This window comes from Aricia agestis, chromosome 13 (assembly GCF_905147365.1).
Source record: "Aricia agestis chromosome 13, ilAriAges1.1, whole genome shotgun sequence".
Lineage (NCBI taxonomy): Eukaryota > Metazoa > Arthropoda > Insecta > Lepidoptera > Lycaenidae > Aricia > Aricia agestis.
In genome coordinates, this window is record NC_056418.1 from 12,255,378 (window position 1) to 12,268,660 (window position 13,283).

Genomic DNA, 13,283 nt, shown 5'->3' on the forward strand with positions numbered 1-13,283 from the left:
TGTTAGTAATGTTGGTGGTGCCTCATGCTGGCTTCTCAGATCTCACGGCGCGTAATATCGCAAGCCGCGCCGCGCCGAGCCCGTTATTTTGTACTTGGAGCGAGCACGAGGCACGAGCCAACAGGCGAGTCCGCGCTACCCGTTCTCACGGCGCGTAATATTCACGAGCCGCGCCGAGCCACGCCGAGCCGCGCCTTTGAAGTTACCGACTTCAATCGGATCGGAGGCGCCTGCTCAAGCCAGCCAGCGCCTCCTCGAGCCACCACCTTCACACGGCCCATGGCTCGAGCTGGCGCGGAACGGCTCGTGGTATTACGCGCCGTGAGAAGCCAGCATTAACTAATCCAACTAGGCAGCCATATTTTTGACTAATATTTGCCACTACTTAGCAAACAGATATAATATTTTTCAAGTTGCCATAAAGAGTGACACCAAATATAAAATGTGACTGTGTTTAACTTTTTAGGGCTCCGTAGTCAGGAACCCTTATAGTTTCGGTCTGTCCATCCGTCTGTCCGTCTGTCTGTCCGCAGTTTTGCTCAGAGACTATAGGACCTGCAAAGCTGTAATTTGGCATGAATACACAATATATTAATGATGCCGACAAAATGGTACATAAAATCTTTAAAATATTTTTTTATGGTGCCTGCCCTACACACCAAGCGGGGAAGATTTTTTTTTCGCGCCCATCCCAACTTGTGGGGTGTCGTTGGATAGGTTTTTAAAATATTATGAGTATTCATAGATCATTTTCCGATTTAGTGATCCATTTGTGAAATATTAATTTTTTAAGGTGAAAAAATCGTGGAGTCCAGTGTCCCCCTCTTCTACCAGCTAAACGGTTGCTTCTGGAAATGTGAAAATTCACGGGAGTATGAAATATGCTGAATTTAAAAGGAAAACTATCACGGCTAAGAAGGCTTCATAAGTTACGAGATTTTGCCCGCGGCTTCGCTCGCGTTAGCAAGTATTATTATATACAAAGTTTCATCCCCTATTTTGACCCCTTGGGGTATTTATCAAAATCCTTTCTTAGCGGATGCCTACGTCATAATATCTACCTGCATGCCTTTCAGCCCGATCCGTCCAATGGTTTTGGCTGTGCGTTGATAGATCACCATGTGAGAGTCAGTCACCTTTGAGTTTTATATATTATTTAGATTGAAAAAATGTATTAAGCGAAGTATAAAGGAACTTTTCGTTCAAATTCCTTTGAAAATAACTGAGATGATGTTGTTAGTAGTGTAAAACACGTTATAAATGTACGTTCATTGACCATACAAAAATTTTCAAAAACTAGCGGTAAGTACTACGGAACCCTGCGCGTGGCACGACACGCACTTGGCCGTTTTTTTCACGCTTGAAACGCTCAACCGATTTTTATGTATGAACAATATAACCATAGTTATTGCGACGAAAGAATGTACGATTAAGGAATTTCTGCGTGTGATTTTATTTACGCATATTATCCGTATGGTAAACACTCGATATCTGTCAATTACACCCACCGAACTTCCCTACGAATTCGTTTTTGTGTGCCGACTGCCGCCTGTCACTCCGCCTCTCCAGGGATCGGCTTTGTCGGTAGAGCGGCGAATATTCCCTAAAATATTATGTAAAATATTCGGCGGATAAGTGAAAATATTAGATAGCACTAGAGGTCTTGAAAGTTTCCGGAGAAAATTGTAGTTTTAATATTCCGATATATCTAATGAACGCCCCAATCATATTCAAAATTATTATTCATAATATCTATGGACGCATCACACCACGTCAGTCTGGCCCCGTGCTAAGTATCTGAAAGACTTGTGTTGTGGGTACCAGACAATGGAAATATATTTAATACAATTCAAAATCAAAATCACAAAACACATCCAGGAACTTTGAAAACTTTTTGTTCCCTCGGCGGGATTCGAACCCGCTACACCCGGCTTGAGCTACCAACTGAGCCACAGAGGTCGTCTAATTGTCCTACTATTAGTATAATATACCATAATATTATCTAGCCAATCATTTGGAAACTTTTAGTTTTTAACCGATTCGGTCGTAAATTGACGTTATTAGGATGTCGCATTTAGAAAGAATTTTTAATAGGATTATAAAAATTAACACTTTTAGAACTGTCCAACATAAACACCTATGACGGCCTACCACCCGGCATGCAGCGTAAGCACACATATTTAGATTTCAAATAAAAAGTAATTAAAAACCCATTCCAAAATCAATTTAGCAGCTAACCGCATATTCGGTAATCCAATCCCCCATCCCTTCTCTGCGGCGTTTGCGGCGAATACTCAAGTAATCCTTCGTGTCAAATTAATTGTAACTGAAGTTTTATCCCGCATACCTACATAAAACGTTTTTTGTACTAAAATAGAGTACAGTTTGAGGACGAAAATAATAATAATATGAAAATATTTGTTTATCGTTCGGGAACCGTATATATTTCTGGGATAAAAAGTATCCTTTGCCCTTTCCCGGGACTCTAAAGTACTTACATACTAAATATCAGCAAAATTGGTTCAGCGGCTTAGGCGTGAAGAGGTAACAGACAGACACACTTTCGCATTTGTAATATTAAGTAATAGATGACGCCCGCAACTCCGCTGCACCAAAATGCGGTTGTCACCCGGGAACCGTACATTTTCTGATATAAAAGGTATCCTATGTCCTTTTTCGGGACTCGAACTATCTATCTCCATACCAAATTTCAGCAAAATCTGTTCAGTGGTTTGAGCGTGACGAGGTAACAGACAGACAGACAAACAGATAGACAGATACACTTTCGCACTTATAATATTCAGTATGGATCTTAATTATTGTACTAAATTGAGCAGAATTTGTGTACAAGAATCTAACAAGAATAGAAAATAATAAAAATAATAGCTCCCACACCGGTTTCAGTGACGGTGGCCGGTTTCATTGAAACCAGGCCAGTTACGCAGGAGTAATTGTATAGTGCCCAAGTGTGTGCGTAGTACACAAGAGTAGTACTCCTTTACTCTCATAACCCAGTGGGACGGAAGACCGACACGACCGGAGAGAGATCAGGCGCAGGACCGACTTTTTACATGCCCATCCAACGCATGGATCATCTTACTTGTCAGACAATCAGGTGATCAGCCTGCATTGTCCTAACCAAACTTGGAAATAACATGTTTCCAACGCGGGAATCGAACCCACGACCTCCGAGTCAAGAGCCGCGCTCTATACCACTAGACCACGGAGGCGGTAAGAAAATAATACAGACATAATATCATTTAAGACGTGATATTTTCCTAAATAACACTCTCATTTACCGTGCATAATCAAATAATAAACAAACTCGGCAAAAAGCGTCTTGAGTTCTTTTGGAAGTATTTTTAGATTTAAGAATAATGTAGTTATAGCAGTTTGAAATCTTCACAGACTTTTTTCAATCATTTCCAGCCTGCCTAGCATACGCCAACGAGATACCTCACTCTACATGTTTTCTCGATGTTTGATGGTTTGTCTCTTCATCTCTATTGACCCTAGCATGACAAACATTTTTTCTCGCGTAGATCTATCATCGAAATAACACATTTTTATAGAGTTTTGTCGAGATTTTGACATGATGAGACGAGTAGTTATTAATTATCTCGAGAGTGAGATATCTCATTGGCGTATGCTAAGCAGGGTGTCGAAAATACATTCTGTGTATGTTATGTTAATAAAAAAGCCAAGCTAATATTATACAAGTGTGTCTGTCTGTCTGTCTCTTACCTCTTCACTTCACGCTCACATCGCTAAACCGATTTTGCTGAAATTTTGTATGGACATATTTTGAGTCCCGGGAAAGGAAATAGGATACTTTTTATCCCGAATCCCGCGATAAGCGATTTTTGGCGCAGCGTAGTTGCGGTCGACATTTAGTAGAGCATATTAAGCGCCTAAGGTTTTTCACTTGTATTTACTTAGCCTAAAATTTTTCTACCCTAAGGCCGTCGCTCGTCACGTATTCTGATAAAATATTTTACCTGTAAAGCTCTGGCTCGGGGTTTTTTCAGGAATATTCGATGCAGGACGCGTAAAATCACAATTAACATACAAATATCCGACCCAAGTCCCTTTTAGCGAAATTACTGGAACCCTCTAAAGTCTCCAAAATGGACGTTTTGAGTGTATTAGCTCAGTTCGGGAACTGTGTGAGCACGCCGCACTTTACGTCCACTCATTTTTATTACTACCTAGTAAAGACCACTTTCATAGGAAACTAGTTTTCTTCACTTTGTATGTATAAGTAAAGCACTTGAAACTAGCACATTAAAACGTATTTATATTAAAACTAGCTGTCCCGGCAAACGATTATTTGCCATATAAAGTATTTCGCCCGTATAAGTTTATTGAAGTGACTAAATAAGTATGTCACCATGGCAACGTCCATCGCTATCCCGTCGCACAAACAATGGTTGCCGTCAGTCTCGAATTGTAATAATTTGCTATTATTTATTGAACAAATGCACTTATCAATATAAAAAGTACCCAGTAGCCGATTCTCAGACCTACTGAATATGTATGAATATGTATGTAAAAATTAGTAAAGCCGTTTCGGAGGAGTACGGTGACTAACATTGTAACACGAGAATTTTATATACAAGATTATACTTTGAACTTTAGGCTAAAAATAGTTAAAGGAACATAGAATTAAAATAATTATGAATTAATAACATCAAAGGAAACAAAAAAGGTGAAAGAGAAAGGTCTCACTTTGCGTTTGTTTAAAGTGACAACGAGTGAATACTCATTCGAATGAATCAAAATTAATTATGATTTATCAAAAGATGCTTAAAGATAATTAAGCAACAATTAGTAGTAATTTAAGCTGATGTCAGACGGTTAATTTTTTGTTTATTTTAAACCTTCACTATAGGTCTACCAGAATCTGATGGCAATTTTTGACAGCAGATTTTCAAAAAATATCCATGATCATTGGATAAATTTTTATATTTACATGTTTAACACACAGAATCAGCCGCTATAAGAAAAAAGGATCAAAATGTTTTATTCCAATTACCCCGGTATTGCTAGAATCAATTTATTTTCTCACTTTTTGCCATCAGATTCTGGTAGACCATAATATGAAGGTGTAAAAATTTATGACAAAAATAAACAAAAAATTAACCGTCTGACATCAGCTTAAATTACTACTAATTGTTTGTTAGTTGTGTAATTATCTTTAAGCTGTTGCGTACCTATTATACTAAGCCTCCGTGGTCTAGTGGTATAGAGCGCGGCTCTTGACTCGGAGGTCCTGGGTTCGATTCCCGCGTTGGTAACATGTTATTTCCAAGTTTGGTTAGGAAAATGCAGGCTGATCACCTGATTCTCTGACAAGTAAGATAATCCATGCGTCGGATGGGCATGTAAAAAGTCGGTCCTGCGCTTGATCTCTCGCCAGTCGTGTCGGTCGTCCGTCCCACTGGGTTAAGAGAGTAAAGGAATAGAGAGTGGTCTTGTGTACTGCGCACACACTTGGGCACAATAAAATTACTCCACGTAGCTGGCCTGGTTTCAATGAAACCGGCCACCGTCACCGAAACCGGTGTGGGAGCTATTATATACAAAGGCTGGCCTCACACAGCCGGAATATGTCTCTGAATTAATAATCGGAAATTCATAATCAGAATTTCGGCACCTTGCCTCACACATATCTTAAAAATTCAGATTGATCAGTAGTTTCGTGATTCCCGGCACATATAAACGTCTTTATGGAAGAAGAATTAATACTAATCGCATTGCTTTTGGCCCTATATAATAAAAATATACTATGATAATAAAAATAATTATAATTATAATAAAAATAGCAATATATTTTGGCCCCATATATAGAAAACCGGCGTGAAACAGCGCTTGCGCTTTGTTTCGCCGAGTGAGTGAGTTTACCGGAGGCCCAATCCCCTACCCAATTCCCTTCCCTACCCTCCCCTATTCCCTTCCCTTCCCATCCCTACCCTCCCCTATTACCCTATTCCCTCTTAAAAGGCCGGCAACGCACCTGCAGCTCTTCTGATGCTGCGAGTGTCCATGGGCGACGGAAGTTGCTTTCCATCAGGTGACCCGTTTGCTCGTTTGCCCCCTTATTTCATAAAAAAAAAGAAATGCAAACGCAAATACTGGGTTCATCCTTTATCGTCGTCGGTATCGTCAGTATCATTCTTACAGATCGTACCGAGTAATTCATAATCTGAAAAAATCTGAATGTGTGTGGAGCATACTGATATTGTATGGTATTCCGGTCTTTCTGAATTAACAATATGAATTCAGAGTAACATTCCGGCTGTGTAAGGCCAGCCTGGGTTGATACGGTTGCAACGTGACGCGATGCATTTCTAAATTTACTTATATGGATTTGACAGATTCACAAGTCGTCTTATGCAATTGAAATCTGTCAATTCAGTACAAATTTAGAAATGCACATTGCGGTCTGAATTGACTCTTATAATCACAAAAGAAGAAAAATAACCAAATAAGAAAATATTACCAAAGCCGTTAGAAGTAAATGCAGCGAACAAGAAGTTAATAAATGTTGCATACAGAAGTTATTTCCATGTCAAAGGGGTAGGTGACGCTATTCAACAACTTGCCAACTCGCAAATTGTGTATTTGTTAGCGAGTACAATGGTTTTGTCAGATTACCTGTTTGTGGGTACATTGCTTATGTATTTACTAGTTTGAAGGTTTAGTTTGTTAGTGTGTTAGGCCGGCCCCTAGACGATCAATTTATTGTGCATATCACGCTTTAATTTTAATGAACAGTTTGTTTGACAATTAGATGTTCAATATCGACCCTAGACGGTCAATAATATTACGCAATACGTGATATTGCGCAATAAAATTGCTCATCTAGGGCATAGTAAAAGGAGGGGAAGTAAGTTATCTTTATACAAAGGCACCGCGCGCGGCTTGTATGTGTGCGCCATAGTATCCATGCGTCGCCACACGGCACACAACAAAATCTCGGACAATGTTTCGGCATAACCAGTCGGGGCTAACACTTTACGCTGCACGCTCGCGCCATAGAACATAGTATAAATAAGATAATGTTTTATGTACTTTTGATCCGTCAACTAATTTGCCGCTATTGCTTTGTTTACGTAATAGTAATTTGCCGATTTCTCTGTGTTGTAGACCGTATATTAACTAACTACTTACAGTCAATTACTTATTTTAAATCGTAATTAAAAATAAGTAATTGACTAATTGTAAATCACAATACACATAAAGCAGTAATACGTGGGAGAGCCATGCTTCGGCACAAATGGGCCGGCTCGACCGGATAAATACCACGTTCTCACAGAAAACCGGCGTGAAACAGCGCTTGCGCTGTGTTTCGCCGATTGTGTGAGTTTACCGGAGGCCCAATCCCCTAACCCCTACCCTTTTCCCTTCCCTGTCCTCAACTATTCCCTTCCCTTCCCTACCCTCCCCTATTACCCTATTCCCTCTTAAAAGGCCGGCAACGCACTTGCAGCTCCTCTGATGCTGCGAGTGTCCATGGGCGACGGAAGTTGCTTTCCATCAGGCGACCCGTTTGCTCGTTTGCCCGCTTATTTCATAAAAAAAAAGCAAAGTTCGAATCATAACAACAGATTTGTTTATAGTATAAGAGACAGGCGTTAGTTTTAATGTTTTACAGGGGATTTTGATAATTTTATTTAGACATCGAATTATATGCACGATCAAAGTGCCGAAATAATATGCATGCAAATATGCACGAAAATGGCCGAAATATGCACAAAATATGCACAATAAAGATTTACTTTTTGTTAAAAAGGGAGACCACGACGTTGCCGCTGTTCATGCGGTTGCGCGAACGAAGCGCGGACGGCCGCTCCCACACCAACCCCCCGCGCCTCCGCGCCGCCTAAAATTGACAACCCTAAGACAGTAGGTAATTATATCGCGGATTAGGCCGGAGTTATCCTACTTCCCCTCCTTTTACTATGTCTAGGGGCCCGCGGTGATAGATCATAACGTTACATGGGCGATGCCAAAAGGAAAGTGCCTATTAGTTTATTTTTTATGAAATATATAAGTTGCAAATTTAACGAGCGAACGGGTCACCTGATGGAAAGCAACTTCCGTCGCCCATGGACACTTGCAGCATCAGGAGAGCTGCAGGTGCGTTGCCGTACTTATATAGGGAATAGGGTAATAGCGGAGGGTAGGGATGGGAAGGGAAGGGAATAGGGGAGGGTAGGGGATTGGGCCTCCGGTAAACTCACTCACTCCGCGAAACACATCGCAAGCGCTGTTTCACGCCGGTTTTCTGTGAGAACGTGGTATTTCTCCGGTCAAGCCGGCCCATTCGTGCCGAAGCATGACTCTCCCACGTATAAATTACTCTATGAAGGAAAGTTCTAGTACTAAGTTGAATTGAAACTCACGCACAAAATCTGCAAATGAAGTCCCGCGTTACCTGTGTATTGTCAATCACATTAGCCAATTCGTCTTCGTCTGGATGATCGATGTATTTTCCCCATAATTTCCCCATTAGTAGACTATGATTGAGCTGTGTTCTAATTATCCGTTTTCGTGGCTAATTAGTGTTGCCTTGTCAAATAAAAGGTTTAGTTTAGGGAAAACCGAAAAAAGGTGTGTCAGAAATAATTAATGTGAATCGTTAGCAAATATTTACACAAATGAGTTAATTTTAATACTAGCTTCGGTAGTCGGTAGTAAAAAAAATAACTTTCTGCATTACTTAATATATTAACTTGCCCATAAAATTAGTATCAGATAAACAAAACATTGTTTAATTGTGTAAAATAAGGGCAACGAGTTTGTATTTCACGTGCAGCAACGTGACGAGGTGATGCAATGTTTTTAATGAGCCATTTATATTAATTATTGAAATAGCCCAAAATAGTGCAAAGCTCAATGAGTACTTCAGTGCCGAAAATAAAGTTTAGTTTTGAACAACACATTCAGTCATCGCATTGCATCAACACGTCGTGTTACAATGTAAAAACACCTTTATTTTCCACTCTTATCCAAAAACTAAGCATTTCAGACATAATCCGGCTAGATTTTGCAAATCTTAGACATAATTTTTAGCTATATAATATAATTCGATAGACGGGCGTGCTTAAGCCCTGTCAGGGGAGATTCGCTCAGACAGGCTCAGGCTACAACTTATATAATTGATGGATTTGTTCCGAGCCGGCCTGGATACTTGATTACTTGGTTTTCGGAGTGTAGTGTATTTATGTTGTATTGAGAAGATAGAATTACGTTTTATATGCCTCTACAGGTGTTTCAAAAACACCTGTAGAGGTATATAAACGTAACTCCCGTACTATTACCGTTTTAAATTTAGTTTAAATAAAATGAGAATTCTCTTACTATTATGCGTTTGCCAATAAGCTCAGGAACTTTATTAACTTCTGTGTAATGGTTTCAATGAAATGGAAATTGCCAAAACCAGTATGGGAAATATTATATCACCTTTACAATCTACACTTTACAGTAAATAGTCAATTATTCTATTTTAGTTTGTGGTGTATTTAATTTTATAGCACAATAATAATTTAGAATCTAGCTGCAAAGGTTAACCATAATATAAAATTCAAATGAGGGTACTAAATAATTCAAACAACGCTGAAGTTCACACAGTTTTATTGTTTATAACATTTCAGCCTTGCTTTTATAGATAAACTTTATACATTATTTACAAACCGTTCCAATACAAATACGTAGAAACCATCGCTAGATGACATCAGGCGGTTCAGTCGAGTGAATGTTCATTTAAATGAATAATTATTTTTGAATTAATTCACTAATGTTTCATTTGGTGTTCATTCTTCACTTGGAGTGAAAGACAATTAACAAAGAATGAACCGTCTGAAATCAGATTTAGATTGAAAATATATCGGTTACGTCACTATAACAATCATAACATAATATTGTCCGTCGAGCTACATTCGCTCTTCTCATACTGTCATTGTCGACTCAGGCCCAGGGAATTGGCTAACTGCGAACATCTGGACACCACCTCATCCTGAAGCAGACTGAACGCCATGGCTATTAGGATCAGTCCAAACACCAGATACGCGCAGCAGGCAACGATCTGAATATACTCGCTTTTGCTCTCGCTCTTCATGGTCAAGAAGTGGCTTGGCACGAAGTCCCCGAAGCCTATAGTGGCTAACGCGATGAAGCAGAAGTAAGTCGCGTCCAGAAAGCTCCAGTTCTCCCAAATGGAGAAGATGACTGCGCCCGCGCAGATATACCCGAGCAACAGAAACAGGACTATGCCAGCGGGGATGTGGCAGTGCTCCAGGTTGTGGGGTGATGCTCTTGGGACTGGTTTCTTCTCCTCGTGGTGTATGAGTGGGACCCGTGATGGTGTGTCGTGGGGACAGATACTGAAACAAAAGAATGGATTAAGTACCAAGTAAGAAGTAAGTTTTGTTATGTCTTATACGTTATGCTGTTCGATTCAAGACGCTTGAGATGAAAATACTCTTGCTCGAAAATTGATTATGGACTTAGTGTGCAGTACCTAGCCTACTATGTCCGTAACATAACCTTTTTGACTCTTAGTCCACCTCAACTCACTTTTCGTCCATATCTTCAGAATCTTCACACTCCTCCTGACACCGGCTAAGGAAAGCCTCCCCGCACTCCTCAGCTATCAACTGTTCTATAGCTGGTCCTCGCGGTCGGTAGACCCTGCCTCGTCCTCTGCCTCGGCCGTGTACTGTCGCGAGGCAGGCAGCATTTCTCTTTCGGTCCAGCGTTTGCGTTTGTAATGAAGATGACGCGTGGGGTTCTGAAAAAGATGATTATGTTTGAAACATGGAGTAAGTAGATTAAATCGTTAAGGATCCACAGTATGTAATTCGTACATATTATATTATAACATAATAATAATGTATAGACAAACGTAACTTCCTCAAACGACATTATTTTAAAATTTTACATAGACATAGATTTCGGTAATATTTTTTTATAATCATCATTCATTAATTAATTGAATAAACTAAATCAAATTATACGATACGTTTGAAATTTTGTAGCTTATTTCATTTTTTTGGTCCCTAATTACCCATGAGAGTACCAAATACATAAGCATGGCGACTATAATAATAATTAACAGTGCGCAGCAGTCTTCAGAGAATTTTTAAAGTATTTGTCTAGTGTTGCTATTATAATGTCACCCATGCACACTTTTATCTTTATTCACTAAAACAGGACCTTACCTTCCGGTATTCGTTTTATCCTTCCCAGCGTCGCCGCTCTAGGGCTTGCAGGTATCTTCTCGAAGACCTGCGAGTACTGGCCCTTCTCCCCGGCCTTCGCCCTCACGGTGCCCGGAGACTTGAGGGTGCGCGGTGGGAAGGAGGTGTACTGGTTGTTCTCCGCCGGTTGCGGAAGTAGACGCTGCTGCTCATGCAGTTGGAAATGGTTCTCCATCTGGTGATAGAGAGTAAAGTTATTTTCTTTGGATGGGAATTTTCTAGTCATTTGTCTAAGATGATGGTTAAATAAAAGAATAATTATTTTTATTGATACTTCTTAGGGAATGTATTTAAATACATCATTCATACATGTTGTGACAAAATTTGCATTTTCCATATCTAAGGGCCTGTTTCACCACTTCCTGATAAGGCTATCCACAAATTAACTTGACAGATCTTCTCAGAGAACTAACAAGTATGAAGAATCCGTCAAAAAGGTTGTGAATAGCCTATTAGGCACTTTGTCAGAAAGTGGTGAAACAGGCCCTAATAAGACCAAACTATGCAAGTCCCAGTAACTGACGTTTTTTTTACGATAGTAATTACTTTTTTAAACTTTTATCTTATGAAACAAATTAACCGTCTCAGCACTATGAAATAAACAATATACCCTACATGCGTACTTCTAAATTTCTAAGTTCTGCTTCCAAAATCATCCTACTTTCACCGCCTTCAGTTAACAGTACCTCAGTGTCCTTCCGCCAGGTGTTCGGCACCTTGTTCTTCGTAGCTCTGATCCACGTCACCCGGGCCAGTCTTGCCAGGGACGCCCCTAGTCCAGCCAGGCACGCCAGCGTGAGGGGCACCCCCGCAGCTGCATATGCCACTGTGGCCGCGCGTCCCGCTGAAGTACGGGGGGATACATTGCCGTAACCTGGTGAAATAATGAGAGATGCTTAAACTAATTATCATAATTCAAATATAATAGCTCAACTGCTATGATGAATGCTCATGGCCACGATTAACTAAGTGATCTAAGGTCTAAATTAATATGCTAGAGAAATTTACGATGCACTACAAAAATAAGCTGTATCCTAATTTATAAAAAAATAAATTTTACGCCATCCTCAAAACATCTAATTAACCTTACCTTAATAGTATTGATAGTGTGATAAAGTAAAGGAACGCGTGGCTGAACATCTTGGTCAACAGACTCTCAGCGACCACGATGTAGGACATAATTTCTAGATACTTAGTAGTAATTAGCATAAAGCAGTATATCACCAGAGAAGGTCCAGCTGAACGTCGTGATCGTCAGACTCACAGCGACCACGATGTAGGATACAATTCATTCTTACCAATGATAATAGGCATTATGCAGTATAATATAACCGCACCGGTGAAGGTCCAGCGCGGCTGAACGTCCTGGTCGTCCGACCTAACAGTGACCACGATGGCTGGCGTCACACTTACAGTGACCAAGAATAGAATTTCAAGATTCTTCAGCTTACCGATAGTAGTAATAAGCGTGATGCAGTATATGACCGCGCCGGTGAAAGTCCAGCGTGGCTGAACGTCGTGGTCGTCCGACCTGGCGGCGGCCACGATGGAGGACTCGAACTTTCGCAACTGCTCGTGAACCAGCCGAGTCCAGTTGCGCTCGTACAGGACGTTGAGACGCTCTGGAATAGAAAGAGACGGTCATATCTCCAATCGATCTTTGAATCTCAGTGTTCCCGTTTTAAATTTGGTTCTACAAGTATTGTAGAACATGTTTTTGACGGAGTTACTTTTCCTTAGTTTTTATTATTCGTAGAGTAAAATGAAGTTTTTCCTAAAAAGTGCTATGTTTGCATGTAGCACCTATGAAACTTCTGTGGGCAAAATAGCCATGTTAGCCACCGAATCAGTAAATAGTGATACTTGATATTGTTTCTACTAATAATTATCTAAAATCTGAGATACAATTCTTTTGCGCCGAGAGTGGGTCAATTTTGGCGGATACTCTATAGACATAAGAAATGCATATCTACGCGTCACGTAACACGTTGCGGTCTGAATTGACCCAGACAGCCAAAA

The 13,283-nt window shown here is 40.2% G+C and overlaps 1 protein-coding gene across 1 annotated transcript; it reads right to left on the reverse strand.

The window, feature by feature from the left end:
• Window positions 1–9,651: 9,651 nt before the first annotated feature.
• LOC121733336 lies at window positions 9,652–12,893 on the reverse strand (the record flags this gene model as incomplete). The annotated part of the gene is made up of 5 exons (XM_042123552.1): window positions 9,652–10,388; window positions 10,582–10,795; window positions 11,226–11,439; window positions 11,951–12,138; window positions 12,716–12,893. Coding segments are annotated over 5 exons (1,221 nt in total), but the record flags the coding sequence as incomplete, so codon positions are not given.
• Between the last annotated feature and the right edge of the window lie 390 nt (window positions 12,894–13,283).